Source organism: Corylus avellana, chromosome 2 (assembly GCF_965113065.1).
Source record: "Corylus avellana chromosome 2, dhCorAvel1.hap1.2, whole genome shotgun sequence".
Classification (NCBI taxonomy): Eukaryota; Viridiplantae; Streptophyta; class Magnoliopsida; order Fagales; family Betulaceae; genus Corylus; species Corylus avellana.
Genome location: NC_142491.1, coordinates 4,284,974 through 4,311,248, shown reverse-complemented (window position 1 = coordinate 4,311,248; position 26,275 = coordinate 4,284,974). Strand labels below are relative to the sequence as shown.

Below are 26,275 nucleotides of genomic sequence, written 5' to 3'. Positions count from 1 at the left end.
ATACATACATATATACTACTATGTTTACAAGGTGGATTTAAAGGGCCCAAAATCAATGTGATTGAAGGTACAAAATGAGTCCAGAGTGGGAGTCCGATGGATCGTTCTTGCTCAAATATTCTTGATAGAATATGTCATCGAATTTGGTTTCCCATCTTGTATAAAAAAATCTTTACTTGAAAAACTTCTGTCTTCTTCCTGGTCATATTTTCAAGGAATTTTTGAAAAACATAAGGAAAGAATAGAAATTTTATTAAAAAAAAAAAAAGAGAATATTTAAATAAATTAATAAAAATGCTAAGTCGGTTTTAAAAAGTTGATAGTTAAAATGAAGGAATATATATATATATAACCAAAAAAAAAACAATAAATTTGATGAGCACAGCGAGAATGCTTAATGACCAACAAATCTTTAGTCTACCTACAAAAAAAAAAAAAAAACAAAGAGGAAAGGGCGCTGGGGTGGCCAAACCACCCCCATGGCTTGATGCAGTGTGACTTAGTGGTCTGCAACAAATCAGAACAATAAGTAGCGGATAAATACTTCTAGATCTTGATTCTATCAATGATCTAAAAAATCTTCTTGACAAAAGTAGATACTCTCTATGTTTTGAAGGAAAATAGAGAAATAAACTCAACTCTGAGTAATTCTCATTAACAAAAATCAATAATCAACATAAAGGGGTGGTACGGCCACCCCCTAAGGCCAAACCCTCAATTTTTTTTTGTTTGAGGGTTTGGCCCAAGGGGGTGGCCGAACCACCCCCTTGGGCCCTGGGGGTGGTTTGGCCACCCCCAGACGACTGGTCTGGGTGTGGCCGAACCACCACAGGCCAAACGGGGTAGCCGGCCACCCCCTATGGTGAGGGTTGGTTACCGATTACTGACCGTCTACCGACATTGATTGAACCGAAATTAACCATCAATAGGTAGTACTCGGTCGGTAATCGTTTAAGATTTTTATACCGATTCATTAATCGGAACAAAATTTTGCTTATCGGTTTTCGATATACCTGATAAGGAACCGATATTGGGGGTATAAAACGACGTCCTTTATTTAAAAAAAATGATTTTTATTTTTATTTGTAAAGAGTACATCTCTTTCTTTTTTAACCTTAACCCTAAATCTCTTTCTTTTCCATTTTGGCCACCCCTTTCAAACTCTCAATGCTCGCCTCTCAGGCTCTCATGGTCTCTCGATCTCACGGCTCACCCTCTGCCTCTCTGGCGGCCGCCACCCTCTCATGGTCTTTGACTCTCGCAATCTCACGTTGACGAGTCACGCCTCACTCCTTCCCTCCCTCCCTCTCTTCTTCTCATTCCTTACACGCACACCGTTCATCTAGGTAAGGATTCATCAAAACAATTTGATTTATTTTTTCGTATTGTTTATTTCTATGCTTGATGTTTTTTTTTTTTTTTTTTTTTTTTGGAAAGGGAGGTCGACAATTTTTTTGGTGGGTTTTGTTTGAAACAGAGGTGTATCACGGTAACCGATTTAACTGAACCGTTTTAACCAATTACCAATTTAACCGAAATTTTCGGAATAAAAGCTTATCGAAACAATATCGGTTAATAAACCGATTAACCGATAAATTTGGTCTGATTACCGAACCGCTTAAACCGATACCCACCCATATTCTAAAGGTGAGGGTTGGTAGCCCCTCGCAAGGGTGAGGGTTGGTAGCCGCATCCCCTCTCATCAAGGCGAGGATTGGTAGCCCTCAAAACTCTTTAGGGTTATCAATGCAAGCATGCTCTACAGTCGAAAAGGAAATGCGCGCTACTTAAATTATATATATATTCTAAAGGTGAGGGTTGGTAGCCCCTCACAAGGGTGAGGGTTGGCAGCCGCATCCCCTCTCATCAAGGCGAGGATTGGTAGCCCTCAAAACTCTTTAGGGTTATCAATGCAAGCATGCTCTACAGTCGAAAAGGAAATGCGCGCTACTTAAATTATATATATATATATATATATTCTAAAGGTGAGGGTTGGTAGCCCCTCACAAGGGTGAGGGTTGGCAGCCGCATCCCCTCTCATTAAGGCGAGGATTGGTAGCCCTCAAAACTCTTTAGGGTTATCAATGCTAGCATGCTCTACAACCGAAAAGGAAATGCGCGCTACTTAATTAAAATTTATTCAATTCGCTTTCTTCAATGTACTATATATATATATATATATATATATATATATATATATATATATATATATGAGGGTTCACCATAACATTACAGTGTGCCAATGATTTTGCAGTATTCATACATACATATATACTGCTATGTTTACAAGCTGGATTTAAAGGGTCCAAAATCAATGTGATTGAAGGTACAAAATGAGTCCAGAGTAGGAGTCCGTTGGATCGCTCTTGCTCAAATATTCTTGATAGAATATGTCATCGAATTTGGTTTCCCACCTTGTATAAAAAAAGTCTTTACTTGAAAAACTTAAGTCTTCTTCCTGGTCATATTTTCAAGGAATTTTTGAAAAACATAAAGAAAGAATAAAAATTTTATTAAAAAAAAAAAGAATATTTAAATAAAATAATAAAAATTCTAAGTCGGTTTTAAAAAAGTTGATAGCTAAAATGAAGGAATATAATTTTTTTTTCTTTTTATTATTATTATTATTATTTTATTTTTTATAACCAAAATAAACAATAAATTTGATGGGCACGGCGGGAATGCTTAACGACCAACAAATCTTTAGTCTACCTACAAAATATATATATATATATATATATATATATATATAAATGAAAAATCTTTCGTCTAATTCCTAATTCTCATCTCTTGGCAACTTGGAAACAAAAACAAGCAACATAGCTCACCTACATGAATTTGGTAATTATTATAGAAGTACGTGGGAGTAGATAGGCGGCTGTTCACAAGTTTGAAGTAAATACATATATACAACTCTTTCATCTTCACCAAAAGCTGTCTCTCTCTGACATCATTATATGTGTATGTTTGTGTTGGACCATTAGCTGTGAATCCACCTAAAATTAAGGAAAACAAACTCAAGTGCATTGATTGCGCCGAATGGCATGTTTTTAGAAAAATCGCTGGGAGCAACAAGACATTGTGTCCCAATAGTTTGGTATTCATTTGTTACTGTCTTGGCATAATATTTGGATTTGGCATGAGTTCAAACTTGTAATACTTTTGAAACTGATTTAGGCTTAGAATCTAATTTTGAATCATGACAGAGCTAGGGATTTTATGTTTGTAGAATATTGATTGATTGTCACAGTGCTGCTAGATTTACATGAACAGAGATTCCCTGCAATTGGGGATTCCTTCAATTTTCTACCTTTTGCAATCAAATACGCAAATGAGAGAGGTCCCAGATGGCACTCACTTGTCCGTGTCCGTGCACTTGTTTGGGTAAGTGGGTTTCATGACCTCTCTCAATTGCAGTCGAGCACGTTACACAATTGTCCGTAAAACACTTGATTTTCACATGCATTTTAAACTAAGTGTATTTTTTTAAATGCATGTGAGAGACACAAATGTTCTATTAATTTTATTATAAATAGACATGAGAAATTATATAAATCTAGACAAATGTTAGTTTAATAGATGAAAATGAACTCAAAATAAAAGACGCTCTGTTACACTTCCAATCATTTCTATCTTTTGCTTCAAAGTTTAACAAAAGCTAATCAAATAATCAGCTCCTCCGCATGTAAACGTGCTTGTGGGATCATCATAGGCATAGCTATAAGCTGTAGGGCAAGAAGCCTTGAACACCTTCGCATAACTTGAAGGCTTGCACCTCTGAGGGCTGCCATAGGCTCCTGTGCAGCAATATTTGGGTGTATTAAACGCTAAGCAAGCACTTTTGCAGGCCACAACATGACCATTCCTCCTTACTTGCAAGCCATTAGGGCAATGTTTGTTCAAGTCCGAAAGACAACTTATCTGCTTACAATTAGGGCCTGATCCACCCGAAGGGACTATCGAAACACGCATGTTGTAGCCGTCAACTAGGCTAACATCGTAGTAATCCACCGGACTATCTAGGGTAAACTCCACGAGGGTTGCAGGCGGTGTGCCGCCAGTCCCCGCACATTGCAACTGGCCGCCACAGTCTCCCGTGAAGCATGTCCCCTTACCCGACTCATCAAACGAACACCAACGACGACCCCAGAAGCGGCCCGACCACCCCTTTGGAGCATTGATCTCTACATTTTGGCCTGGCAGAAGCTTTAGGCCACCATTCATCAGTTGGGGTTTTCCTGCCCCGGGTTGGATCCCTGGCCATATGGTGTTCCTACTGTTAGACTACATGACAGACTCGAGCCACCTAAGCTGCCAGGTCTACCTATCAACCTCACTGACTATGCAGCCACATCATCCTCATCAGTTAGCATAGCAGAATCTCATGAAGACAAGGATCTTGCATCTGTCGAGGATCCTTGTGATTCATCACATTCAGCCTTACCATCATTTAATAACGCAGCTAAGGAAAGAAGATCATCTCTCCTTGCTGCTATGACATGAAGATATGCACACATAAGGAAAGATTTAATGTAATCTTATAGGTTGTTTTGTAAACACACAATCATATAATATCATGGATGATTGTGTGTAATAGATGCTTGATTTGTATAATTATTCTTTCCTTATATTTACATTGTAATCAGCTTATATAAACTTATGTATCATTCAATATATATATTCTTGAATATACAGAAAATTATTCAGCCATCTTCTTAGTCCTCTTGAATTATTTTACCTACATCTGTTTTGTAGTGTAAACACCGCCGCATCAGCTCCTGGCATAATTCCAGAAACTCAAACATCAGTAACTACGTTAATTAAACCCCAAACAGAGAGACAGAGAGACAGATCGAGAGAGAGAAAAAAAAAAAAAAAAAAAAAAAAAAAAGAGACAAGAAAACATGTCAATTATGGTACTACCTGACAAAGATAATAGCAAGAAAAGGTGAAGCATGTTTAATGCCATGAGGGATATATGGTTGAAACTTGAAAATATGATTGTAGGGGTGTTTGTGAGATGGGAAATAATTATCATAAATTGAAAAAAGCAACAGATAAGCAGGATTTTTTATTTAAGATAACCCGGATTTCTCTACACCAGAATTAACAAAAATGCAGAGTTCTGTTGAAACAGAACACGAAAAGTATATGCTACAAAACTCATTCTTCAAGAAAAGAATAGTATAAAATCCGGCAATCTGCTAGAAGCTGTTGCTGATGAGGAGGTGATTTATTGCCACTTGGCGTGTCTTATGTCTTACAATGTTAATGGACTTGCCGAATGATGTTATTTTAGGGTTGAAAATTTTTGACACGACGTGCGAATTCGACACGAATTTAAAAAAAAAAATTAACGAGTTAAGATCGATGGGTTTGACCCGTTTATAATTAAATGAATCGAGTTATGGTTAACCTATATAGGGTGCGTTTGACATTATGATTTTATAGACAAAAAATACGATTTTAAATCAAATCGCAAAAAATTGATTGTTTAGAATTAACGTTTTTAAAAATTTGCAATTTGAAAACGCAGATTCAAATCGCAAGTAATTAAGTGCTTTTTGGAAAATGTAGAATTTTAAAGGCTAAACTGCGATTTTAAAGAACAAACCGCAATTTTTCCAAACACTTGAATAGTTTTATAACTATACTTTGATGCGACTCAAATCCGACATGCGACATTTAGGGCTGACAATTGTTGATATAACCAAAGAGTTTGACACAAACTCAACATGAAATTAGCAAATTATAGTAGAAAGATCTAATCCGTTTAATTACATAAGTGAACGGATAGAGATAAAAGGGGGCATGTATGCGATTATGTTGAAGCAGTAAATGGGGTGAAGTGAACAACCGGACGAGCTGTGAGTGGGTGAACCATTCTCAAGGACATGCCTGGTCCAGATTGAATATCAACCTTGCCTCCATCTCCATCAACCTCCCAATCAAAGCATTGAACCAAAGATGCAACCGCAGTATTCATCAAGCTGAATGCCAGTGTTGTTCCTGGGCACCCTCTCCTCCCTGCCCCAAATGGAACAAAATTGAACTTTTGTCCACTGATCACTTCACTTTGCTCCTTGAAGGAAACCAAGAACCTCTCTGGGATAAACTTATTAGGATCATCCCATGAATCTTGATCCCTCATGATGGCATAAAGATTGATTGCCACTGCAGTTTTTTCTGGTATATCAAACCCATTGATTTTGCAGCTTTGGCGGCATTCTCTTGTTGTGACAGGGGCTGGTGGGTATAGTCTTAGTGTTTCCTTCACAACAGCCTGCAAATAAGGGAGATTTGGGATATCTGATTCTTCAATTAGTCTAGCTTTTCCCACAACAGATTCTATTTCCTGTCTGACCTTCTGGAAGACACAAGGATGATTAATTAGCTCAGCTATTGCCCATTGCATTGCTTCTGCTGAGGTGCCAGTGCCCGCAATGAAAAGATCCTGGCATGCATAAGAGAAAAATTCAAAGCCTTGATGAATGCTTTGGCTAAATAGTTAATGGCGAGAAAAAGCTTTTGTTAATCAAACAATATCAGATTAATAGAACTTCTGCAAACTGCATATTTGATATCTGTAACCTTCTGAAAGGTTCATATTATAAAGTTAAATTGGTTGTCTTTGACATAATTCACACTCCATATTCTTGCATTGCCATTCTTGTTACATCTTGTTGACCGGATATTCCAGCAAGTGGCATTTACAAATTACACCCTGCTGCTCAAAGACTATTTTGGTTGGCTAGGAGCCAAATTCGATGAGCACCGTAGATCACCAAATGTTTTTATTTAAAAAAAAAAAAAAAACTTTTCATTCCTAATAAGACATGCAGATGACTTTGAAATGTAGGTATTTTGTAAAAGAATGAACATTTAAATGGAATAGTAAAAGTTGATAGTTATAAAAATAGAAGTGGGATGTAAGTGTGCTTCCCCCCAACCCTTGTTGTGCTTCCGCCCTGTTAACCAAGTTAACCAAGCAGAATTCAAGAAACTTTATTTTAAACTCCTAAATTATTACGCGTTTTGAGAATACCCTTCAAATTTTAAAAACTCCCAATTTAATTTCTTGAACTTTCAATTTGATTCAATTGACTCTCCTCCATCAGATTCAGCCTAACAGAAATTACTAAAAAGACCAAACTACCCTTCAATTTTTTGTCATTTTATTTTTAATTTGAAATTAAGGGTAAATTTGTAATTTTATATTTAAAAAAAAAAAAAAAAGGTCAGGGGTATAAAAGTCATTTTTATCACTTTTAACATTTAAAATTTGACGGAAGGGGTACATTGCATCAAATTGAAAGTTCAAGAGGTGAAATTGAGAGTTTTTGAAATTTAAGAGGGTCTTTTCAAAATGCATAGTAGTTAAGGGATCTTAAATGAAGTTTCCCCTAATTTTTACTACCACATTAAAAAGTGAGCACCTTTTTTTTTCTTTTGTTTTTTTTTTACACAAAAAAAAAAAAAAAAAAAAAAAAAAAAGAAAAGAAGTGAGCACTTGATAGTGAATGTGTAGCAATTTCAATCTATATTGAAAGAGGTAAATAATGAGAAAAATAGATGGAGGAGAAATTGACCGTAAAGAAGGCCTTGATATGGGTCCTTGTAATCTTAACCTCAGCCTGCTCATCTTGACAAACCTCCAAAAGCATATCCATCAAATCCTTATCTTCTCTCTCACCCCAACCACCCTTTTTCCCTCTCTCTTCATGCTCCTTCAACACCTTCTCCAAAAGCTCATCAAACCTTCTGGTCATATCCATAGCCTGTTTCCCGTACACCCAAAAACCCAGTTTCTTCAAGGGCCCCAACACATCCCCAAAGCACATCTTTGCTGCCAGCTCAAAGGACTCCTTCACCAGCTCTATAACCCTCTCTGCCTCTCCTTCTTCCTCTGAACACCTACTGCTCATCACCATCCTGCATGTCACGTTGTTCGTATATCTCATCAGCTCAGCACCCACATCAACCACACCCTCTTTCGTCTCAGCACTCCCCAAGACTCTCCTCAACAGCCTCTCCATTTCTTCGCGTCGAACAGCTCGTGACCGCTCAACTTAAATAAAATATTAATTAAATGATTAAATTTACTAAGATGATTTAACATGGTATTAAAGCCAAAAATCATAACAACTTACCTTATTTGAGAGCATTATAATATTTATTAAATGATTAAATTCATTCGTTCATATCAATTTAAGTTTGTGAGATAATATGTGATTTAACATACATGTGGCGTGCCGAGCAGTTGAGTGACGCAGAGCTTCTTCATGAACCTCCAGTAGTCTCCATACGGGGCAGTGACGAACCCTGAAGTTCCATACAGTAGCTTATCAGCAAAGGCGAATAAAGGCCGAGAAGCAAAGGCGAGATCATGGGTTTTGAAGATTTCAGCAGCCACGGAGGCTGAGGAAACGAGGAGGCACCGTGATGCGCCGATGCGGAGATAGAGTAGAGGGCCATATTTGGTGGAGAGGCGGTGGAAAGACTTGTATAAGGATGGTGTGAGGAGGTGGAGGTGGCCGATGATTGGGAGGGCCGGTGGGGTGGGTGGCAAGTGAAGACCGGCGGTTGGGTTGTTGGGTTTGTTGATGAAGATGGATCGGATTAGAAGGGTTGAGATGAGAGACACGAAGAAGATCAGGAAGGAGTAGCATTGGATGTCTGTCATGGTAGCCAATGCCATGGAAGATACTATTGCCTTTGATTCACTTCGTTTTGTTTTGTTTTTTGTTTTTTGTTTTCTGGTTTTGTTAGTTTCCTTTTTATAATGGTTTTGCCACGTAAGCACTTAAGGTTTATGATTGAAGTTTTAAGATTAAGGAGAAACTTCATTCTAGACCCTTGAATTAGTGTGAGTTTTGAGAAAACTTTCAAAATTTAAAAACTCTCAATTTATACTCTTCAATTTCGATCAATTTACCCTCTTCGTCATATTTTAAACTTAAAAGTGATAAAATAACGTTTACACCCCTAACTTTGGTATAAAATTCTAAATTTACCCTTAATTTTCTTTTCTTTTTTTTTTAAAAAAAAAAATGGAAGGATAATTTAATCTTTTTAAACATTTTCGTTAGAAGTTAATGGCTAAAACTAATGCAGTGGGTAAATTAATTGAAGTTAAAAGTTAAGGAGTGTAAATTAAGAATTTTTAAATTTTGGGAGTTTTATCAAAACATACAGTACTTTAAAAATCTAAAGTGAAGTTTTTCTAAAATTAAATACTCATAAGAATAAAAAAAATAAAAAATAAAAGGATAAACTTACATACATCCCAATGGCGTAAGTAGAAGGTAAATATTATGAAGCTACCTACCTCCTACCTGTTTTTCTGTTTTTAGTGGAAGGTTAAGTCACATCACAATGGCGTCAGTAGAAGGTTGAATCTATAAGTACAATAACTTGCACTCTTTCACAAATTCAATGAGAAAAGAATGAGGATAAACTTATTTGGGTGTTTTTAATTGAAAAACTGATAAAAGTACTCATTGACGCTCTTCGTGGTCGCCATGAACTTCTAGGGCCTTGCGGTGTCCCCTATGAACGGGGCTGCCGGAGAGATGTCCCCCAAGAACTTCTAGCAACATCGTAGTGGCATGGTTGCCAAAAACTTCATGTACTATTTGGCGTGAATACCATTGCCGTTAGGTGGCTGCTATTGTGGAGTGTAAATATTAATAGTTTTTTTAGGAAAAATTGCACTTAGCGATTTCAAACTTACACCTATTTGGCACTTATATATTAGAAAGAAACACTCAAAGCCTTCCAATTACCCTTTATTTACGGTAAACACCCAGGTTAACATTATTCGTCAAATTAGACAGAAATTGATTCATTTGACTCTCACCTAACTTTTTTGAATAAAAACTTTCCAAAATGCCATTTGCTGAAGTTTGTTTGAAGTTGGGGACAAATACAGTCAGCCATTCAAACTCTTAAATCCCTTTGGACACTTGTACTTTCAAATAATTGATTGTATTTCTACAAACTAAATACTAATTAAAAGAAGATTTGGTAAAGGCATAAAGACAGAGTGTGTTTGCCTTGTGATGCCACAGGTCGAATGTACGTTTTTAAACAAAATCGCATGAAGTGTCCTATTTGAAAGTGCGTTTTAAAAAAATGGCGATTTGGAAAATGAAAGAACAAAAAAAAAAAAAAATCCACTTCAATTTTACCAAACGTTGCATTTTTAAAAATCGTGTTATAGCCGATTACATTTTGAAATCTCTATTATTTCAAACCGCACGTTTTAAAACCGTTGTACCAAACGAACACTAAATCAAATGGCCATTTTATTAAGCTGACATTGTAAAGCACTAGTAAATCATTTTGCTTCCCGTGAAAGAGGAAGAAAAAAAGTATTCTCACTCATCCATACAATCCTTGAACAAGTAAAAGCCCACCAGAGCAGGAAAAACCGAAGTTCACAATAATAGAGCTAAAAAGATGGGAGCCCTGACAGAACAGAACAAGCACTATTTGTTTATCAGATAATACAATATTTTTTAGCAGGAATTATATAAACAAGAACAAGCTGCAGATCAAAGCTTAAACCCACAAGATTTGGTACATAATCCCAACATTTATCCTCTTATTATGATCTGCATCAGATAGTATACTACCAAAAGACTCCTAAACCTCTAAAACCCTTATTCATAGAACCCTCCTAAGGTCTAGGCTTGTACGCTACTTCATGATTTCACCTGCACCAAAAAAGAAAAAAAAAAGGAGATGGTTAATTTATCAATTTGAGAAAAATAAGCAAGGCCAATTTTAGAATATTCTACCAAGCAGTATATATCTACTTTTTGTAATCATTTGGGCATGATTTAAACTAAATGATGAGACAAGTGCAATTTCAATGTGGTTTGTGTTCCTAATGATACAGAGTTCAGGGGGAAAGTAAGCCAACATGATTGTACTGCATGGCTTATTCCTTTTAACACATGTTAACAGGAAGAAAATTGGGAGCAGGCTTAAGAGGACCCTAAAAATGGCACTTGTCTTGAATGTAGTTTGGTGCAGAACTTGCAGTACTCAAATGCAGTGCCAAAAAAGATAGTTAGAAATATCAATTTAAATGATTAAGTCCGTCGTTTTTTATCAGTTTTAAAATTTTGAGATAAGTGATATCTTAAGTCCGAACTCTACTTTATACCTTATTTTCATTTCAATTAAATATTCACATATTGGGGCTCACTTACATGGTTCAAAGTTGGCGGTGCACTTCTCGGGGAGTTGCAAAGCCATGTTCCGGTCGACACCAGATATGGGAGGTCCATTCACAAGCACACACAGACAAGGCTGGCCTAGAGTCCTGAGGGCATTGCAGCAGGCCTCACTTGGAGGGAGGGGGCTAAAAGGAGCAACTGCTGCCCTGCAAGGTATCAGCTGAACAAGTGCTGAGAAGAAGGTGCTTGGACAAGTGGTGCCCTTGCCTTGCTCCACCAAACCTGTCATGAACAACATAAAAACCAACAGTGGCAAAGCCCTAGTACCAAAAAGCTTCATGTTTGAACTGAGACTGTCTCCCTTACTAAAAATGGGTCTCAGAAGGGTTCAAATTATATAGGAATATTGGGGATCACGCCATATTGCACCTCTGTCCTACCTTGGCATCACACTGGCCATACCACTTTTATGCCAACTATGCTATTGATCTGTATTGTTTCTTGAAAAATAAAAATGCAGACAATGTGATTGGCGTTGCTGATGAAACAGTTACCAAACTCAAATCTCATGATTCCCTGCACTTTAAAATTTGTTTTAACATTCACCACACTTTACTGCACATCTATTTTCATAATTGCTGGTATGCATCACTGCACCTATCGTCATGATAAACGGCTTGTATCACTGTGACTTTTTTTTTTAGTTCTAAAAATTATATTCATAATTGCTATGATTTAGAGGTTTATGAATTCAAGTAATGAATCAACCAATCAACTTTAGGGGTGGCAATTCGAGTTTATGTGTAAGGTTTAGATCGTATTGAGGTATAGGTATAAAGCTATATAAGTCAACCTTATTCCAACCCATTTAATTAAATTGGTTAGACCCCTCAATCCTAATATACTAATTTTGTATTGAGTTCGTATTAGATTCACAGGCTGTGTCAAAATTGCTAACCCTAATTAACTTCATATGATTGCTCGAATATGGTAGATAATTGGATTGCAGCATGAGGACTTTCTTGTCTGAACTCATTTTGGTCAATTCGGCCAAGTGAGAGAAACTTTGATCATTTAAAACAGGTCTATAAATGTTGAAGTGGTAATAGTATATTTACCCATGAAATCTGGAGAAAATGATATTCCATGTCAGCTATAATTTTAACAGGTAAAATGACTTCGAATATCAGTTGTTAATATGAGAAATAAATAAAGAAAAGATAGTTATAATTCGTTGCCACCAAGGAAAAAATTCCAATACATTTACTTCATAACCGAATCAATCGGTTGCTGTAATTTTCAACACATTTCAAGTTTTCAACAAATAGCAAGAACTTTCGCCCCCTTCCTCCAAAGATAAAACTGATAGCAAGAACACACCAAATACAACATGACAATTAATGGCTCGGACATGCTCCGCTGATTCTGTTTATCAAGCCGTAAAACAACGAAACAAACATGTCGGCATCCCAACAACTTTTATATGCTGTTTGCTTCGTCCAAATAAGAATGTGTAGTTCCCAATTGTTACAAGTCATTGACGTTCTCCTTTGTTCCCTTCAGATTGATAACTGCGAGCTCCTGTTCAACAAACTCTCCTGCGCACATAGGTGGATATTTGCTGGCAAGTGGTGATTCTGCGAAGTGGCCTAAGGGCTTCAACACAGCATCTGATGCTATGTGGGCAAACAACTACATAAGACGAAGAGAAAAAGAAAAGGTCACATTTATTCAATCCAAAACAAAAGGTCAGAAATAAGCATAATATTCAAAAGTCATTCGCACTGAGCTCTCTAAAAAAGACCAACTTAATAGAAAAGAACAATGATGAGATGGTATGGTTGCCATCACTAACCGTTGAGGATACTCTCCATAGGCTGCGATTTTGTTCTGATGCTACTTTGATTGCTTCAATAGTCCTATTCGTGACCACTACTTCATGCATGCCAGCGATGCAGTCTCCAGCGGTCAACCATTCTATCTGCACATACATGTAGTGTAAAAGAGAATTAATCTACGAATTAGAGATAAATATATCATAGCTAGCCAGCTGCATTGCTTGAGAATTTTATTGGAGTAAAGAGAAAAAAATTCTCTCTTTATGTGATGAGGAAAACTGTAGTGCTGGAGAGGAAAGAGAAAAAAATTCATATACGTGATGAAATTGGTTTATGCTTTACTACGGCATAACAAACACAATATATTTTACCACTGAATGATTTGAAATTTGCCGTGATCACTCTCAATCACTACACGAATAAAAATTATATTTTATTTTAGGAAGTTCAAATAAAAATGTCAACAATCAGATTGTTCCTACCATCATCAGGACATTGGATATGTGCAAATCCTATGAATTCTTGTATCATATTTGTAATTGCTTTTCCGATAAAGCCAGAAGATTTATGTAGTAAATTAGCTCAAGAACATAAACATCAAACATTAGTCATTACTCTTACCTGCTTTCCTGTTTGAATGAGAAGACATCCTACAGGCACCTTCACCTCCACTTTTTGTCCATTTCTGAGCCAAATGTTCAAACCCGGGAATCTACTTCTGCCATGAATGGTTAGAAAATTAAGGTCATAGTGATATCCTGCAAAAACAGTACCTTCTTGGCCATAAAGTCGGAGGTCACTCCCTGTTGGAGCAAGAAGATGCGGCCCCTGGGTTTTGAAAGGAAATGCACTTGTTATAAAATGCATAAAACTGTTTAAGAAACACAATACTGGAAATGAAAGAATATGATTCATGCAGGCCTTGTTGAATACCAAAGATCAATAGCACAAATAATACAAAAGCATGATAGAATTTACAAAGTGATACAAAGAAGAATAGTAGACAACATGCACACTCCATATAGGACTTAGAGCACCTAATCAAGTTGTCACATTATCAAAAAATTACAGTATATGGTCACTGCATTTTCATCACTGAAATGGACAAATATTTACCACTCAAAAAGCCTCAGATTTGCACTATTGTTTTCTGTCAAAGCCCGTGAAATACATATCAATAAGAAAATAACAATGAGGCATGTTTACTTATTCAAACAAAGAGTAAACTGAAAAGAGAAATATTAACAAGTCGATGCTTTTCACACGGTGGCTTTTTACAATGCAAAATCGAGGCTTTTGTGTCCATATATGCTTTTGCATTCCTTTTTTAAAAAAAAATAAATAAAATAAATAAATAAAAAAGGGGGCCAAACTCCTATGCATAGGATGATTGCATAGCTGGGGAAAATTGCCTAAGATGAGAGAGAGAAAGAGAGAGCAGAAATGAAACGGGGACCTATGCCGCTCATCCCAAAAGTTGACGAAGTTGCATTTTCTTACCAAAAATAGACAGATTTTAAAAAGTGATGGATACAAGTAGATTTGCAATCAAAACTGTCCTAAAAGATGTCTGATCAGATCCTTCACAATGAACAATTCTTTGTAATCCACTTTCACTTCAAAAATATAACTGAGCAGCAATGAATTAGAAACTGACATAAAGACTTGAGTGGTAAAACAAGTCGAACTGTTAGCCATTTTTTACCTGCTTCATAAGAGAAGTGAATGCATCTTTTGGCAAGCCAAACCCAATAGCTGCCATTTCAGCAACAACCTGAGCAAAAAAATTTAGTTATACAATAACTTGGAGAATATGCATAACAAGCATTACATGCTAGGAACAACACTGATGACTTACCTCTATTGCCGATATCATTTTATGTCCCCATGAATCCATGGTATCTTTCCATTCAGGAAAACCTTCAGGTATAACAGGCTCTGCATTGAGTTCCTGCAAAAGAGAGATGGAAATTAAAAGAACAAATCAACTCAAATTATATAGAAATTCTTTTTTGGATGAATAAATTATATAGAAATTCAAGGAGAAGGAAAGATGTGAGACCTGATATCGGGTGTTCGAAGGACGAGGACCCACTCTCCACATGTATCGCCACTTGCGATCTGGTCCTACGGGAGTGGCTGGTTGGAACCCTTTTGGCATTTCTCTTAATTTCTCTTGCATTTCTTCATCAACCAGGCTCCTTGGAACTTCTACTCCCTCTGGTGTCACCCCAACCTGCTATCCCAAATTGTGCCAGAAATTATTTTCAACATTTAATAAATCAATGCAGACTTGCATATTAAACTGGTACCACCAACAATGTAACTTAAGCCATCAGTTAGTGTTTAACCAACCATTTGGTTCTTTGGAACAATGAGAGGAGTGAAAAGATAATTCTTGACTAAGAAAGGACTTTTTTTACCCTCTTAATGAGCATTTTCATACCATTTCCTTCCTTTCTTTCCAAGAATCCAAAGCTAAGTCCATTAGAAATCTTTTTTTTTTCAAGAAAAGGACCAAAATTCTTTAATCTACTCAATCAACAAAGAAAGGACCCCGTAGAAGCCACTAGCGACCTAATTCACATAATTTTAACAATGTGTATATAAGGTCTTGAGTACTCCTTCCTTCCAAGCCAATTTTCAAAGGTTTCAAAGCCGAGTTGTGCTCAACGTTTGTATCAAACAATTATATCAACTAATTGTTCCAACGACCAAACTTAAATTCTCGTATTCACAAGTGTAATGCTGAGACAACTAACCAACAATTATATCAACGGCTCACTCCAGTAACCAAACATGAATTCTCGTACTCACAGGCGTATACTGAAACAAGTAACAAACAATTACCTGGTAATGCAGGGCCGGACGCTCCTGGAGGCGCTTGAAATCCGCGGGGCGCTCGAAGTACTGCTCCATCATATCGATGAACCGGTCGTTGTCCTCCGCCGTACATCTCGGATCCTTCACCAGCAACGCCCCGGTCTCTCTCAGGATCCGACTCACCTCTCTACACAGCCCGGACAGTTCGGGTCCGACGCGGTCCGTCAACGTTGACGGATCGCCGTTGATCTCGTCCGCCAGCCCCAGATACACCGTCAGATCGATCACCGGTAGGTCCATTCCTTTTTTTTCTTCTTTTTGCCTTTTGTTTTGTGATGGCGGGAGAGAGACGGTGGGTATGCGGGTTTTTTTTTTTAACTTTTTGGGTTTGTGCTAAAGTGGGCGAGTGGCGCACGTTAGCGTAGGGAATACAGATTCGTGTAAAACTGGGGCTCTGTTGCGTGGTGATTATGTACACGCGACGTACAGATTCGAAATTGGTATTGACTGGACACGTGGCAATTATCCGTGGCCAAAGTAACAATACTCTCACATTATCTTAGGAAAATTTTTTTATTGTACAGAAATTTTCTTTTAAATTGTGTTGAAATTATTTGTTTATTAATTTAGGAGAAAAATACTCCAAACATCTAGAGCCTTGAGGTATCATTTTTTTTTTTCAAAATCCTCCTAAGGTTTAAATTTTATTAATTTATTCTTTATGGTCCAAATTGTTATCAATTTTAGATCATTTTGCTTATCTTCTCTTAAATTTTTAACAATATTATCACGTCATTCGACTCATAATGAATCATAAAGTGATATTGGTCATTTTTAGAGCATTCACAATGGAGGAGCCATATTTTTATGTAAAATAACTCATCATAACTCACTTTTATCTAATTTAGGTAAGCCATTTTTAAATGTCTCTACATCCGATTAGCTATATTTCTATCTATTTTATTAAAATATTATTAAAAATAAGAAAAGTTTTGGGAAGAAGAGAACATGTAAGAGGAAAAAATGGAAAAAGTTTTGGGAAATAGAGAACATGCAGAGAAAAAATATGAAAATATTTGGGAAAAAGAGAAAACAAGTGAGAGAAACAATAAAAAATAAAATAGCTCCCTTGAAAAGTGCTGCTACATTTAACTTTTTTTTTAGCTTTTCTAATCAAATATTTATTTTACATTTTCTTTTGGCTAATCCAATGTAGGGGGTTTTTAAACATTTAAATAGCTATTTTAGATAAAAGTAACATTTAGCTCTTCCATTGAAAATGCTCTTAGGGGTTATTGTCTTGTCGAGTTAGAGGAGCTAGCCGAGCCATTTAAAATTAGAAGTAAAAAGACGATTGCGATTAGCGGTTAATAGCTAAAACCGTTAACCGCAACCGCCTAAGCGGTTAGTAAAATTTACTAACCGCCTCCGCTAACCGCAGTTAGCGGTTAACTGCATCTGGCATATGCTAACCGTTGTTTTAATATTTTGAAAATGATCTCAAATTTTCAACAAAGATGGCCGAAATACTTGTTCAAATCGTCTTGAAAATAAAATACCTGAAAACAAGAGAGACATAGATAAGAGATAAGAGCATTCACAATGGAAGAGCCATATTTTTATGTAAAATGACTCTTCAAAACTCACTTTTATCTAGTTTAGCTAAGCCATTTTTAAGTGTCTACACATCCGATTAGCTATATTTCTAAAAAAAATGTGAGAAAAGATTTGGGAAATAGATAAAGCAGGAGAGAGAAACACTAAAAAATAAAATGGCTCCCTTAAAAAGTGCTGCTACATTTAACTTTTTTTTTAGCTCTTTTAATCAAATATCTATTTTACATATATTTTTGGCTCATCCAATGTGAGAGGTTTTTTGAACATTTGAAGAGCTATTTTAGATAAAAGTAACATTTGGCTCTTCCATTGGGAATGCTCTAAGAGAGGCCATGACCCATGAGGTAGAGACAGAGATAGAGACACCGTGAGATAGCAACATAGACAAAGAAGGGAGTTTTGACAATACATAATTACATATACCAATATAAGGGCCAGAGAGTATACTCGAGATCAAAGACAACGATGCAAGGATGGTTCCGGACCAAGAGAGCTAGGAGAGACGGCGAGTTGAGGATGACAACGAGAGAGCGATGAGAGACGGTGTGAGTGAGCGCGAGAGGTTGAGTGATGGGTTTAGGGTTAGGAAGAGATGAATATATAAAAGTGTAAAACGACGTAGTTTTGCATTCAATTAATTTTATTCAAGTTATATATATATATATATATATATTGTATTTTAAAAAAGTGGAGCGATTAACGCGGTTAGCAGTTAGAATGCTATTAATAAAAACCACATTTTCACCCTTATTTCCAATAGGCCAACTCTTTTGGTCTCTTGAGAAATAGTTTGTTAAGTGGAAAATTCTACCTTCGGCTATTTTCAATAAAAAAAAGTTATTTTTTAGGATGGAAACTCATTCCGCCTAGGGGTGGGCAAAAACCCGCCCAACCCGCCCCGCCCCGCCCCGATCCGCCCCGCCCCGCCGGATTTAAGTTTTTTTTTGGCATACACGGGTTGGGAAACATCAGACCCGTGCGGGTCGGGTCGGCTCGCGGGTATAGGATTTTTTAAGAGGCGGGTACCCGACCCGACCCGACCCGCCCCGCCACTATATGTTTAAAACCCTAAATTCCTAATATGATATCCTCTATTCCTCTTCCCCCTTCCAGACTTCCTCTAATCCTCCATTCTTGATGGGTTTTAGTCCAAATGTAGTTTTTAAAAAAGTTACAAAAAACCAGTTTTTAAAAAAAAAATTACAAAAAACCAGTTTTTTTTAAAAAAAATTACAAAAAAACCAGGACTTAAATTGAAATTGATAGCCATTAAAAATACCCGACCCGCCCCGAGCAACCCGAGCAACCCGCCCCGTTCTACCCGAAACCCGGCGGTTTTAGTGCATATAACCCGGGTAACGGGTAAGGGTTTATCAAACCCGATGGTCACGGGTCGGGTGGTAAAAAACTCCAAACCCGCCCCGAACCGACCCGTGCCCAGCCCTAATTCCGCCTACTAAAGATAATTTTAGTGTGTTGTTTAAGGGTATTGCAACATTTATTATAAATTATTTAATAATTAACGTGACAATCCATAACACTTCTCAAGTGAGTTATTAAACAATTAAATAACTTAATTTTTTTTCAGCCTTAAAATGTAGCCAAGCATTTTTCAAAATATTATTGAGGTTAAACGGCAAAAATCTTGCTGCCGTGTAAATCACTTGACAAAGGCAAAACCAATGGCATTTATCGTAAAACCCCACCAACGACTACGTCCTTTCCCGTCAAAACGAAAAAAAAAAACCCAAAATTCCCACGTACGCTTCTTTCGCGCCACTCTTCGATTCCCGCGCCCCCACTACTGTTCAATTTCCAAAATTTCCGATAAAACCCTAACCCCCAATCTTCCTCTATCTATCTATTCGCTGTAACTAAAACGAATCAAAGAACCCAATCTCCCTCGATCTCTCTTTCTATTTATCTATTTGCTGTAACTAACAAATCAAAGAAGAAGAAGAAGAAGAAGAAGAAGAAGAAGAATGTTTTACTCGCAGACTTATTTGGCGAGAAAAGGGCCGCTGGGGACGGTGTGGTGCGCGGCGCATCTGCAGCACCGGCTCCGCAAGTCTCACTACACCTCCACCGATATCTCCTCCACCGTCGGTCCGAATAACGCTCCCTAAACTCAGCATTGCATTTTCACTTTCATTATATGTCTGTGTGTGTGTGTGTGTGTGTGTGAATTCATTGTGGGATGAATAGAGTTTTTCGGTGTTTTTTTTTTTTTGGTCAAGGAATGAAATTTCTTTGACTTTGTATCCGATGCTAAAAAGTCTTATTTTATTTATTCATGAGCCCAGAAATGGTTTAAAGTTACGGACTTATTTGACTAAACTCAGCTTTGCAATTTGCACTTTTCATTACATGTGTTTGTCTGTGTGGTCATTGAGAGATGAAAAGAGTTTCTGGGTGTTGCTTTTTTTTTTTTTTTTTTTTTGGTGAAGGAATGAAATTTCTTTGATTTTGTACTGATGCTGAAATTCTTATTTTATTTATTCATAAACCAAGAAATAGTTTGGAATGAGGAATGATTTAATATACACATGTATGTACTTGTATATGTACTCATTATTCGACTATAACTTTTGTTGAGCGTATGTTTGAATTTGGTTTTGTTCTGTTTCTTAGTCAAGGTGAAAATTTTGAGTTTTTGCTGTTTCCTTATCTTGTTCAATGGCATTGTGCCATTGTGGGTCGTCATTTGTCATTCTGGTCTTTTCCTTTTAAATGAATAAAATTTCTTTAATTTTGTTCAGTTTCTTATTCAATGTGAAATTAGTTTTGCCCCGATTTGGTTTTTACTGTTTTTTTTTTTTAATTTTTTTTTAATTTTTAATTTTTAATTTTTATTTAAATATCTGGTTCAATGCATTGTCTGTGTTCAATGTTTTCTGGGTGTTTTTCCGTGATGAGTAAATTTGTCTGTTGGAGTTTAATTGTTTTTTTCGTATCCCATAGACGAATATATTAGCTGATTCCCATTTGATCACCCAGTTCATTGATAAGGTTTAGTTTCTGACAGCTTGGTTTTGGATAAGTCATATTTTAAGTTGTCATTTTTAAGTTTATACAAAACGTTACATGTTAAAAAGCGAAGTGATAACGGGCGCTGTTTCTAATAAATTTGGTTAACACTTTGTAATCCAAATGTCTATTTTAGATCGAATCATGTTTCCAGAAGTTCCCATCGCGCTGAGAATGTCGGGCCACCTTCTCTTAGGCATTGTTCGGATATATTCAAAGAAAGTGGAGTATCTGTTCCAAGATTGTAATGTTGTTTTAAATGGTTTAAGAAAGGCCTTTGCTTCTATAGACCTTAATTTGCCGGAGGATGCAAGACAAGCGCCGGTTCAATCGATCACTTTGCCAGACAAATTTGACCTTGATTCGTTGGAGTTGGATGATGAGATATACTGTGATGGGTATAATTCTTGGAAATTCTATTTTTCACTGTCTTCTTTACTCCAAAATTTTTATTTATATGACAAGTTTGCATTTTGATTTTGATTCTCAGGACTCCGGATAATCACCTCAGGAGTCAAGAGGAGATTACATTGACAGGTTATCAAACTAGTTCCATTTTTCTTTTTAATTATGTACTTTTTTCAAGAAGTAAACACCTTAAATTGAGTAAATTTTCATGCACCAGATCAAATTCCTTTTGGAAGAGACCATTATGTTGCTATTTCTTTTGATGAGGTGGGATTCCTTTATTCTTTTATATCAACGTTTTCCGTCATTGCTTTCATCTTATTGTTGGTTGAATCCTGAGGTATTGCAATTGCATTTTCACCAATAGAAACTTTCTGATCTGTTTAGGATATCATGATGATGGACTCATCACATCCAGAAATGGTTCCCAATTCAGATGTTAGACAAATGGAGGAGGAGTATGTCTCCAACTGCCATCTAAAATCCTTTGGCTGCTTTTTTTGTTTTTTGTTTTTCTATGAGGAACAGTGCATTCTTATTTTTTATTCGCGTTAAATTACAGCATTCCCACACCACCTCCAATTTTTGAGAAGGAAGCACTTAATGCAAGGTTTAATAATGACGGGACGCCTCAAAATTTTCAGCATGATGTGAACTTTCGAGATGCTGATCCAAGTAATCAGACAGAAATGCTTAATACGAGGTTTGCTGATGACAATATATCTCCAGATGTTCCAGGAAGGGAAATACTGCGTGATGCTGTCCCTGATTTTGGCTTAGAAAACCTTCCTCCGGTGTTGCCAGATCACGGGGAAGACATGGCTGAAACAAATGAATCTTTAGACCAAATCATGAACGAGAAGGACATAATCTCTCCAATCATGGAGGACAATTTAGTATCTGCTGGGCAGTCTTTACTGTTTCAGCAATGTTCTGAACCACCACCTTCTGCTGCTTCCCCAGAGGCTCCTGAGATTCTTGATACGCATGTTTCATTTAGTAAGTGCAGTTTTCTCATTGTTGAATCTATGGATATGTGAGGATTATAGAGTCCAACATTGTTTTGATTCTGAACGTTTTGTATTTTTAGGTATGGCAGGGGATATTTCTCCTGGACTGGGAATTATTCGATCAACACCACCTGTTCAGCAGCCAAAGGCAAGATCAAGGAAGAGAAAGCAGTTTGATAAGTCTACAGTTTTGACTAATAAGTATGGTTGGTCATGTAATCCATAGATCATTTTTTTCTTCTTGTACTAGTTTACTAATGTAAGGATGTGAATTTTGTAGATTTATGAAGAAGTCACTTGAAGATGCTAGTGACTTATTGCGGAAGAAAAGGGATGCCCCTTGCTCTGCTTTGGGTGTGTGGAAGTTGAACAGCATCCTAAGAAAGGAACAAATTTTTCATCAACCTTCATTAACTGGTGAGTGAACCTTTCCCTTTGCCAATTCTTTTATTGCTGCTGACCATCCCTTTTAAGGTGTTCATTTTTTAAGAAGTCAGGCATTTACATGCAGGTTTATGTATGGATCTCTGTGATATTTTCAAGGACGACTACATGTCTTCAAAGCCCCATCTGGTTGTCTCCGAGGAAGCTTTTCCAGATCGTAGGATTGCAGCTACTCCCATTTCAACAAATGATGCTTTCCCAGAGCCTAGGGTTCCACAATCTCCTGCTGCTACAGCTGAAGCTGTCCCAGAGCCTTGTGATGCTCAATCTCCTGCTCCTGTGCCTGACCTTGACATGGAAATTGAACTTCCTCGAAATGTTGAAGGCCATGATGGCAGCAACTTTTTACCTGAATTTGTGCCTTCTCAAGCCAGATTCACACCTTCTCCTCTTAGAAGACATGACTTCTCTCCTGCAACAACCAGTGAGACCGGAGTGCTTCCTACACCTGATCCAGCAGCATTCACTGGAACTTGTAGGTCTGAACTGGAAAGACCAATGACACATTCAGAGGAGCGACTAGATCTAGAGCGCACTGGCTTTTCAGATATCCCTGGTCTGATGAATTCTGCAGAAGCAGATGTAAGTCCTTGTGATTCATATGATTTTCTTAGTAATAAATATCATTGCTTGCGATTTTCCATGTTTCCTTCTCCATTAACTGCTTGATGCATAATGTTGGGGAAGTTGGAAGCCATATGTGTTATGTTCTTTTTGTTTTATCATTTGAGCCATCCACCCTAAGGATTGCCTTTGTGTTAGAACTTAATAAGAGATTGCCACAAAGTATATTGTATACATGAAATACATCCCTCATCCTTTAAGGGTTTTCATGATAGTTAAACCACGTGAACTATATATTTGTTACATACCCGGCTTTTTTAAGGTTATGATGGTATGCACAATATATGGTATCTTCAAGGTTTTTACAACTCGTTTTGGAACATCCTAGTGCTTCACCTCATGCCTTCCTTTAAGAACCAGCTGTATTTTAAACCTTAATTTAAACATTATTCTCACTCATTGAATTATTTCATTACAGGAACTTTATTTTCTGGAAGCAGATAACAATACACCAACAGGTAAGCTGAGTAATGTTAGTACTTGTCTTGATTTGGGTGATTCTACAAATTGTGGGAAGTGTTTTTTTCAGTTATGAAAAAGGAATTCATAGTATGTGGAGAGATTCTAGGAATTCCACTTTTTGTATGCAATACGTGGATAACATATCTAATGCTTATAGCAGGATCCCAAGGAATGGGAGGAGTTGACTCGTTGTCTGTGAGAAGCAGGTACTACAAGAAACTTTGTTAGTGGTGGTTTGTTAATTACATTTTGGTGGACAATGAACATATTAAATGTTATTGGGGTGCAGGGCTATGGCTCAATATTTAAGAAGGCATTCTCCTATCAACCCAATCTCAGAAGATCTATCTGAAGATCTCAGTTTAAACAAGATTTTAGAAGGAAAAACAAGAAAGATATGTGCTCGAATGTTCTTTGAGACACTGGTAAGTTTCTTAAACATTTCCATGTAGCCATATCTTCGCAAGATATCTATATAGGGTAGGTCTTAGCACTTGAAAATAATTAAGAGGATTTTTTTTTTTTAATTGGGGTGCAGCAACATGATTCAGTATTTTATTTAAGGATATGCATTGTTTGGGTGAATGATGTTATTTCATTGAAAGTTGCATCCAAAGGAAATTCACTCCCTTGAATATTGGAAAAGCATGGGATTTTGTAACATCTTCTCAGTATTTGGTTAGTTTCTTGTGTCGCAAACTTGACAGTTACTAATGACTTAATCTAAAGAATCTCTCTTTTGTTCTTCATCTTCATGTTCTTGTCTTGAGTTGTTTAGTTATCAGTTGTCCTGCTGTTTCTTCTTCCTTGCATGTTAAAATCGCATGGTAACAATTGGAGCTTTCTGAATGTATCTAGTAGACATGATGGATAGTTTACCGATCAAGTACAGTGATTTCATTTAGTTTTCCAGGTTTATTAGTTCATTTCTAACGATCTCAGGCTTGAACGCCATAGCACTAAAACCTTTGTTTTCATCTGGCTTGCCACTACTATAGTTTTTCAATCTGAGTAGTTTTGTGCTGAACATTTCTTGTGTCCTGGGGCGGTTGGTTACTAATACTGACATTATGTGATGATTAGTTACCAACGTTGAATAATTAATTTAATATATTTTAGTACAATACTCACAAAAACCCACCTTTACTGAGTACTTATGACCATAAGCTGTATGCCTTCTTAGATTCTGATATGAAATATGCTGGTATTCAGCCTGTTGGCATGTACAGGAAGATTACACATAATTGTGTTTAGCAAATTCATCAACATGATAATTGCATTGGTTCAACCATCTGACCCCCATATTCTTCTATATTATTAATATCATAATGATTTATCTCTAGTAGATGTCCTTCTATTAATGAAGGATAGAATAACCTGACTTTTAGGCACAAGTTCTTCCACTGCTAATACCATCAGTTGTAGCTCTATAAAAATATGGTCTGCAGCATGCAGAAATGTGCACTGCGGTGAACTACAAGTGTCTTTTTAAACTGGTTATTTTATCTGTTCTTACTTGTGAGGTCAGTAAAGATAGGTGATTATTCATGGTAAATCACAGGTTTTGAAGAGTAATGGACTGGTTGATGTACAACAAGAAGAACCTTATGGTGATATTAGTTTGAAGCTGACTCCCACACTTTCAAAGGCTGAAATTTGAGTTACAAAGCTACGAGACTTGTTTTGCAGCCTTCATGTATATATATAGGTAAGGATCTAACTGCTACTGTGGGGTACAAGCTTTTTCACTAGGTCAAAGTTTCACCAACATATCCTAACTAGTCTTCTACAATCAGCATTGGACTACTTTAATGGGAAATCGCCTGATTATAATGACTGTATTTTATTAGGTTACTGTTGTCTGATTTGGGCCAGTCTGGCATAAGAATTTAAGAGTTGTTGATTTACTACTGATTCAAAGTATGGTTTTCTTCAGTTTTAGAGCTATCCATTCAAATTTGAGATGAATCTTGGATGAAAGAATCGGAGGTGCAAAAGCAATATAGTCAGGAAAATTTTAGACAAAACTCATTCTTGTTTTCCTTCTCTTTTGGGCTGGATAAGATTTTGGACAGTCAATAAAATATATGCAAATTGACTATAATTATCATAATGATAAATATATTGAGGCATTAGCCACTTGGCTTAGTTTGGCAATTGGGAAGCTTTGCAAGAGAGGAATGAAAGGCCATACTTCAGTCATTGAAAGTGACTTTTTGGCCTCCCACTTTTCCTTTACCCCTATCTTATCAATTTTATCTCTCTCCTTCTCCTGACCCCTGCAGTGTCTCTTTTATCTAGACTAAGATAAGATTTCCTGTGAAAAATGCAGATGAGTTACCAAGCCAAGGAAAAGCAAATGCTGTTGGATTTGTACAGCGGCAGCATTCAATTTTGGATTCTATGCTTAGAACATTTTTCTACTAGGATCTTTGTAGGTGATGCTAAATTATTGTAAGCAGCAAAGTTGTGTGAAATTATTGTAGTTTAAAGGCTGTTCACTCTTGTTCAGCATATAAGTTAATATAATTCTTTTCCTGCTTACAGAATTGGTTGGCGTCCCATTTGTTATTTTGATGTTGTGCTAAATTATGAAACTACAATCATGATTGCAATGTAGTTAGGAATGTCATATAATACATTCTCATCCCATCGCATAGAGCATTACTCATAGGGAAAAGCTATTGGTTTTTACCAGATCCAAGGCAAATGTTGATTTCAAGCAAAATGAGCTACCGAGTATTTGGCATTCATCTTTCCAAAAGCACCATATGCATATATCTTATCAGAAAGAACATATTTTGCCCATACCCTTGTTTGGTGCTTCCCTAATCAA

At 36.8% G+C, this 26,275-nt stretch overlaps 5 protein-coding genes across 7 annotated transcripts; 1 reads left to right on the top strand and 4 right to left on the bottom strand.

Annotated features, from left to right (window-relative positions):
• Positions 1-3,612: 3,612 nt before the first annotated feature.
• On the bottom strand, positions 3,613-4,969 carry LOC132168131 (pathogenesis-related thaumatin-like protein 3.5). Its single transcript, XM_088513987.1, has 3 exons — positions 4,924-4,969; positions 4,739-4,778; positions 3,613-4,273 (listed from the first exon to the last, which is right to left on the bottom strand). The coding sequence occupies exons 1-3, from the start codon at positions 4,967-4,969 to the stop codon at positions 3,649-3,651; spliced, it is 711 nt and encodes a 236-aa protein (XP_088370113.1). The 3' UTR covers positions 3,613-3,648.
• A 740-nt stretch (positions 4,970-5,709) lies between these two features.
• LOC132168130 (cytochrome P450 705A22-like) lies at positions 5,710-8,724 on the bottom strand. Of its 2 annotated transcripts, none has more exons than XM_088513989.1 (3): positions 8,239-8,724; positions 7,590-8,068; positions 5,710-6,454 (listed from the first exon to the last, which is right to left on the bottom strand). In XM_088513989.1, the coding sequence occupies exons 1-3, from the start codon at positions 8,696-8,698 to the stop codon at positions 5,822-5,824; spliced, it is 1,572 nt and encodes a 523-aa protein (XP_088370115.1). In that variant the 5' UTR covers positions 8,699-8,724; the 3' UTR covers positions 5,710-5,821. The 2 variants fall into 2 exon arrangements, with proteins under 2 accessions (XP_088370115.1, XP_088370114.1); XM_088513988.1 differs by having other exon boundaries at positions 8,243-8,333.
• Positions 8,725-11,211: 2,487 nt separating this feature from the next.
• On the bottom strand, positions 11,212-11,526 carry LOC132173731 (Bifunctional inhibitor/lipid-transfer protein/seed storage 2S albumin superfamily protein). The gene has a single exon (XM_059585322.1). The coding sequence runs from the start codon at positions 11,524-11,526 to the stop codon at positions 11,212-11,214; it is 315 nt and encodes a 104-aa protein (XP_059441305.1).
• Positions 11,527-12,428: 902 nt separating this feature from the next.
• Positions 12,429-16,225, bottom strand: LOC132162316 (2-oxoglutarate (2OG) and Fe(II)-dependent oxygenase superfamily protein). The gene is made up of 7 exons (XM_059572565.2): positions 15,875-16,225; positions 15,087-15,260; positions 14,883-14,975; positions 14,730-14,798; positions 13,646-13,852; positions 13,042-13,167; positions 12,429-12,878 (listed from the first exon to the last, which is right to left on the bottom strand). Exons 1-7 carry the CDS (start codon positions 16,145-16,147, stop codon positions 12,714-12,716), a joined length of 1,107 nt encoding a protein of 368 aa, XP_059428548.2. The 5' UTR covers positions 16,148-16,225; the 3' UTR covers positions 12,429-12,713.
• A 3,119-nt stretch (positions 16,226-19,344) lies between these two features.
• Positions 19,345-25,972, top strand: SYN3 (Rad21/Rec8-like family protein). 2 transcript variants are annotated; one of them, XM_059575538.2, is made up of 14 exons: positions 19,345-19,570; positions 20,628-20,889; positions 20,982-21,028; positions 21,117-21,166; positions 21,287-21,357; positions 21,462-21,898; positions 21,990-22,110; positions 22,190-22,326; positions 22,421-22,935; positions 23,396-23,435; positions 23,600-23,645; positions 23,729-23,864; positions 25,001-25,147; positions 25,772-25,972. In XM_059575538.2, exons 1-13 carry the CDS (start codon positions 19,447-19,449, stop codon positions 25,097-25,099), a joined length of 2,085 nt encoding a protein of 694 aa, XP_059431521.1. In that variant the 5' UTR covers positions 19,345-19,446; the 3' UTR covers positions 25,100-25,147; positions 25,772-25,972. The 2 variants fall into 2 exon arrangements, with proteins under 2 accessions (XP_059431521.1, XP_059431519.1); XM_059575536.2 differs by having other exon boundaries at positions 23,597-23,645.
• The last annotated feature ends 303 nt before the right edge of the window (positions 25,973-26,275 follow it).

Excerpts from the sequence above, each read along its gene's own strand:
- LOC132168131 (XM_088513987.1), bottom strand. The coding sequence starts at position 4,969 with ATGGCATTAAACATGCTTCACCTTTTCTTGCTATTATCTTTGTCAG. Across the intron at positions 4,779-4,923 it reads CTTGCTATTATCTTTGTCAG|GAGCTGATGCGGCGGTGTTT; the intron begins GTAGTACCATAA and ends GAATTATGCCAG. Across the intron at positions 4,274-4,738 it reads ACACTACAAAACAGATGTAG|GAACACCATATGGCCAGGGA; the intron begins GTAAAATAATTC and ends GTCTAACAGTAG.
- SYN3 (XM_059575536.2), top strand. The coding sequence starts at position 19,447 with ATGTTTTACTCGCAGACTTATTTGGCGAGAAAAGGGCCGCTGGGGACG. Across the intron at positions 19,571-20,627 it reads CGATATCTCCTCCACCGTCG|ATCGAATCATGTTTCCAGAA; the intron begins GTCCGAATAACG and ends TGTCTATTTTAG. Across the intron at positions 23,436-23,596 it reads AGATAACAATACACCAACAG|CAGGATCCCAAGGAATGGGA; the intron begins GTAAGCTGAGTA and ends TAATGCTTATAG.
- LOC132168130 (XM_088513989.1), bottom strand. The coding sequence starts at position 8,698 with ATGGCATTGGCTACCATGACAGACATCCAATGCTACTCCTTCCTGATC. Across the intron at positions 8,069-8,238 it reads GCTCGGCACGCCACATGTAT|TTGAGCGGTCACGAGCTGTT; the intron begins GTTAAATCACAT and ends ATTTTATTTAAG. Across the intron at positions 6,455-7,589 it reads ATATCAAGGCCTTCTTTACG|GATCTTTTCATTGCGGGCAC; the intron begins GTCAATTTCTCC and ends TATGCATGCCAG.
- LOC132162316 (XM_059572565.2), bottom strand. The coding sequence starts at position 16,147 with ATGGACCTACCGGTGATCGATCTGACGGTGTATCTGGGGCTGGCGGAC. Across the intron at positions 14,799-14,882 it reads AAATGATATCGGCAATAGAG|GTTGTTGCTGAAATGGCAGC; the intron begins GTAAGTCATCAG and ends TTTTTTGCTCAG. Across the intron at positions 12,879-13,041 it reads TATGGAGAGTATCCTCAACG|TTGTTTGCCCACATAGCATC; the intron begins GTTAGTGATGGC and ends CGTCTTATGTAG.
- LOC132173731 (XM_059585322.1), bottom strand. The coding sequence starts at position 11,526 with ATGAAGCTTTTTGGTACTAGGGCTTTGCCACTGTTGGTTTTTATGTTG.